The sequence below is a fragment of the Myotis davidii genome, unplaced genomic scaffold (assembly GCF_000327345.1).
Source record: "Myotis davidii unplaced genomic scaffold, ASM32734v1 scaffold399, whole genome shotgun sequence".
Classification (NCBI taxonomy): Eukaryota; Metazoa; Chordata; class Mammalia; order Chiroptera; family Vespertilionidae; genus Myotis; species Myotis davidii.
The window spans coordinates 506,704-512,214 of NW_006292094.1; the positions used below are offsets into that span (position 1 = coordinate 506,704).

Below are 5,511 nucleotides of genomic sequence, written 5' to 3' on the forward strand. Positions count from 1 at the left end.
TTGCTGATTAGTGTATGCATTCATCTTTGATTTGATGCTTGACATTGTGACCTGTACTTTGTTGGGTGATGGATGTTTTTGTATTCTGATGAGTATTTCCGAGCTTTGTGTGTGTTGTTTGTTTTGTTTTGCTTTTCCAGTCTTGTTGTTAAGACTCACTAGGTAGGGACAGGCATTTTTTAGACTAGGGCTAATCATCCCTCACCACTGAGGCAAGGCCTTCTGTGCACCCTCCCCAGTGACTATGAATTGGATGTTCCAGTCTGGCCGGTAGACACAGGTGCCACGTCCAGCCCCGCGGCTGGACGCTATTCCCTCTAATGTTGGGTGGTTCTTTTCAGGAAGCCTCCCATGTGCCTACTCCAATGAGAACTCTGCTGCAGAGGGACCCTGCAGTCCCCCAGGGCATTTCCTCAGGGCAGCTCTCTCTTCTCTGATCCGCATTCAGTGAACTCTCGCCTCTGGACCCTCAGCTCTGTCCCCTCAACTCAAGGAGTTCAGCAGACTCCACCTGTCCCCTGCCATGGCCCGGAGACTCCCTCAAAGCAAGGAGCAATCATGGAGACCACCACCACAACCACCACCACCACATTCGCTTTCCATCTCTCATTGTCTGATGTCCCATGTTTTAAAAACTGCTGTTTCATGTATTTTGTCTAGTTTTTTGGTTATTTCAGGTGGGAGTATAAATCTGGTCTCATTACTTCTTGTTGTTCAGAAAGCGAAAGTTTCCATTCCTACGCTATAAATGACTAGAGCACCTTAGGGAGTGGTGGGGACCTCAATGAACTGGGGAGCACACCCGCTATCTAAACAGGGCAGTAGACACTCAGATCCAGCTGACCGCTCCCACATTATAACATGAGCCCAGGCTTCTGTCTGTTTCTAAAGAAGCCAGATTTTATAAAACATACTTTGATTTAAAAAACCATGTAGATCAAACCTACCTTGCCTGCAGGCTGGCTCTGGCTGTCCAGCCACCAATTCTGACCCCTGTGTGTTAAATTCTCTTCTTTATATCGAACTATGATATTATTTTTTCTACAGCATTATATTTCCATAAGCAGAGAAATATCCTGTCTGCACCCTTCAATACAGTAGTCACCAGTTCCATGTGGCTATCAGCCACCAGAATGTGGCTAGTAACTGAGGAACTGAATTTTCCATTTCATTTTCATCTATAGAGCTACATGTAGTTAGAGAAAACCCTGAGGGAGAATAAGCGTCCTTCAACAACACTTGCCCGAGGAGATAGGTAGCACCGAAAGCAAATCCTTATCCCTTTTTCCTTCGCCATTTCCGATGAGGAAAACCTGAGGGTCCTGTTTCCTTTAATTGACCTTCTCCAGAGTCGTACTTACTAGAGACCTCCCGGCCTCCCACTCCATTGCCCTACTTCCCTTTTATTAGTATGAGCTCTGGGACCCTTGGAGCAAGAGAAAGGACCTCGGAGAATGTCCAGAGGCCCGGTCTCAAACTTGTGTCCCCCAGACTAAATCTAGCTCATACATATGTTTACTTAGACTTTCACAGTATTTAACAACATCTGAGCCAACATTTAAAGATGAGATAAATCAAATAAAACCAATCTGTCTTGCTACGTTTGGTAAATTCAGAGATTGAACATTCTTGGGTCCACACTGACTGGATCTGAGTAGCTGCTGCTCTCTGTGGGTGGAGAATATAATTCTGATTTGCCACAATCTCCACCACTCCCTACTGTTCACCACCAATGAGGCTCTGTGTTGATTACCTCAATTATCATCATATTGTGCTATTATTTTTCTTATAGAGAAGAAATATGTCTCCATACCCATGTCTTATTCATAGGTGGTAAAATGATCCCGGCTGGTGTGGTTCAGTGGTTGAACATAGACCTATGAACCAGGAGGTCATAGTTGGATTCCTGGTCAGGGCACACGGCTGGATTTTGGGCTCGATTTCCAAAGGGGGCATATAAGAGGCAGCTAGCTGATCAATGATTCTCTCTCATCATGGATATGTCTCTCTCTCCCTTCCTCTCTGAAATCAATATTTTAAAAAAACACACACACAAAATAATAAAAAACAAAACAAAAAAACACAAAGGTCGTAAAATGAAAAAAAAAAAATCAGTAGGGCTTTGCATTTTTCAACCTGGCCATTTTACACATTTATGTCAGCTGCCTGTCTCCTGGGAGCACTGGAGGGTGTGGGGCCTTTACTAGAGGGATAGAACACACACACGGTGTGCTAGGCACGCCGGACTTCTCATTTCAGCACCCAGGTCAGACTCCAGCACCCATGTCAGACTCCAGCACCCATGTCAGACTTCAGTAATGGATCATGTCACCCTTCCCGGGGATTCTCCTCAACACAGTGCCCCTCCCTGCCACCGTTCCCAAGCAGTCAGCTCAGACAGACAAAATGATGCTCTTCGCCATTCTTCGCGCTGAGCTCATTCTCTCCTTTTACTGAGCTCAAAACCAAGGTCCAGAAAACTTGAGCAACCACAGAGTCTGTGATGACGCCACAGCGAAACCTCGGATCCCTTGACTGGAAGTATTTCCACAGGCCCAAGCCACCCGTTGGGAAGAGAGGAAATGAAGACATGGCGCAGGGTGGGCTTGTCTTTGGCAAGAGCAGACAGCGTGCCAGCTGGGCTGCGCCTGCTACTTCCTTTTCCCAATGCGTCGCGCAACTTCCCCTCCCCACACCCTGGCCTGGCCTTTACTCTCTTTCCTGTTTCAAACCAACAGTGAGAGATCACTGACTCAGCTCCCCATTCCAACCTCTGTTCCCCAAACCACCCCAACGAATCAGGGGAATACTTACGGCACCCGGAGCTTAGGGAACTTCTGAATGTCATTTTCTGTCAGGTTCTGAAATGAAGACACAGGCAGGTTACAACCCACAGGCAGGGCCTTGGGCCAGGCGAGTAGAGTCAGGTGTGAGACAGTAGGGAGTGGTGGGGACTGCAGCACACTGAAGAATATACCCCCCACCCACTCAGAGTGGGCAGCTTCTAGAGGTTGCATAAAAGCCTGTGGGCCTGGTGTTGCTGGATCTACCTTTTTCAAAAGGAACACCATTTCCTGAGTTCCCTTGACAAATAATCTTGACTTAAACAAGCACGATGAAAGCTGAGTTGTGGACCAAACAGAATGTGTTTCGTGGGCTGAATCTGTCACGTTACGACCTCTTCCCGTCTGAGGCCCTTACTCCAGACTTCAGGGCCCCTCAATCTCTGTATGAGCTGAGCAGCTGTGAGAGGCCGACTTGCAGAAGGAATCTGGGCCTCATGCCACCCCTGCACCCCAAAAGCCTCTTTTACCAGGCTTATTGATAGAATTCTCTAGATGTGGGGTGGCGACAAAGAGGCTTTCTCGAGGGAACTGAGACGGGAAAGAAGGAAGAAATAATATTTATGATGAACTGGACCTCTGCCTTATAGCACCTTCACATCCACCCTGTATTGTAGGAACCGCCAGTGTCTTCATTTTATAGATGAGGAACTGAGGCTTGGGGAGCTTAAGGGAATTTCAGCTTGTAGGTGACGGAGCATCTGAATTAATGTTCTTCCTATCAGCTTCCCTCCTCCCATGTCTGAGCCCTTTGAGGGTCCGGGGAGCCTATGTTGGAGGGGAGGAGGGTGAGAGAAGGTGGCTGGAAGGGCGGAGGAGAGGCAGGGGTGCAATATTGGGAAGAGAAGAGGGTGGGCATACTTTCTGTAGAACCAATGCTGAGCCCAAGGGGCCCCACTGGCGTTCCAACTGAGGCCAGAGCCTGGGCGGGAACTCTGGAGTCAGGCAGGCCCCTCATCAGACCCTGCAGCGGGGTTGGGGCAGGCATCTGCCAAGATTCTTGAGAAAAATCAGGCTTTCCATTCAACTTCTTAACTTCTCTTCTCCATCTTCATCTTCGTCTTCGTCTTCTTCAATATCACTGAGCAGTGGCGTCTCCTCTGCCAAACCCCACCCCTCCCAGGGATGCACTAGGACTCATGCCCAGAGTGCGGTATGATGAGGGGAGGGCCTCCTGGGGGCTGAGTACCAGGCGGCTGGCCAGCACCTTCGGGTTGGCTAAGCCGGGGTCATATCCTCAGGGGACTCGGGAAGAGAGTGAAGGAGGAGGTGGAGGTGAGCGTGCTGGAGACAGAGCAGCGGATGTTAGGGAAGGGCAAGCCCTTCAGAACAGGGCCAGGAACTGGGAGGAAAGATGAGAGGTGTTTACTGGGCAGTTTTGCTACGTGCTGTGATCCCTTCCCCCACCTCCTTCAAACACCTTCAGCAAACCCCGGGCTACTTGTACGATGACTCAGAGGTAGACTTGTGGCTTTGCGGGAATATGACTCTATGCTGGGTGTATCCTCCAGAGGGGCACAGGAGCGAGGAAAGCTGCAGATTGGCCCCACGTGGAGGGACGACGTGGCTGATGCTTATCTGCCCCATGTCCATTCTCTCTTCCTCACTGACAGGACCTGCATTTCGTTCAGGGCAACAAATGTGTTCTGTTCAAAATACACAATGCCCTACCAGTGGTTCTCAACCTTCTGGCCCTTTAAATACAGTTCCTCATGTTGTGACCCAACCATAAAATTATTCCCGTTGCTACTTCATAACTAATGTTGCTACTGTTATGAATCATAATGTAAATATCTGATGTGCAGGATGGTCTTAGGCGACTCCTGTGAAAGGGTCGTTCGACCGCCAAAGGGGTCGAGACCCACAGGTTGAGAACCGCTGCTAGACTCTCTTGCAGATGGCTGAGGTCACAGGACCCAGTATGGCCTGAGAGATAATTGAGGCCTACTGAGAAGGGAAAGAAGGAAGAAATAATATTTGTGATGAACTGGACCTACTGGGTGGAGCTTCTAGAAGTTACTGCTTTCCTGAAAACAAGGAGGATGCATTCCTCATGCACTTTTGCATCTTTTACTCTTTGCCGCCCCCCCTCCCCTCCCCCTCCGCTTCTTCCTGCCTGGAATGCAGATGTGATGCCTGGAGACAGAGTAGCCATCTTGCAGCCATTAGGACAGAAGCTGTAGGCTTTTCCCATAAGCTGGATGGGGCCTGGGTTCTCAATGACTTCCTTCGGCAGCTCACCAGCCACGAGTGCCCACCTCTGAACTTCTTACCACTTGAGAAAAATAAACCCCTATGTGTCTGAGCCACTGTGATTGTGTTCCTGTTACATGCAGCCACACACCTCCCTAAGCGCACGTCTTCCTTTTCTTCAACCTTCTGGAAGGAGGAGGTGGAGGTGAGTGTGGCTGGAGACAGAGCAGCAAATGTTAGGAAAGAGGGCGCCCTTCAGAACAGGGCCAGGAACTGGGAGGAAAGACAGGGTCTCACCCTTCTCACAAGGAAACAAAATGGTAGCAAAACAGATCTGAGAAACGTGGTAGCTCCTATGCTGCAGAAGAAGGAAGGAAGGATAGAGAGAAGGAAGGAAGGAAGGAAGGAAGGAAGGAAGGAAGGAAGGAAGGAAGGAAGGAAGGAAGGAAGAAAGGAAGGAAGGAAGCAGGGAATG

The 5,511-nt window shown here is 49.2% G+C and overlaps 1 protein-coding gene across 1 annotated transcript in view; it reads right to left on the reverse strand.

Annotated features, from left to right (window-relative positions):
• The window catches only part of LCP2 (lymphocyte cytosolic protein 2), a 37,105-nt gene that overhangs the window by 25,049 nt on the left and 6,545 nt on the right, over positions 1–5,511 (reverse strand). The window contains exon 3 of the mRNA XM_006765380.2: positions 2,815–2,861. Coding sequence (XP_006765443.1) covers positions 2,815–2,861 — 47 coding nt within the window. The remainder of the gene's footprint in view (positions 1–2,814; positions 2,862–5,511) is intronic.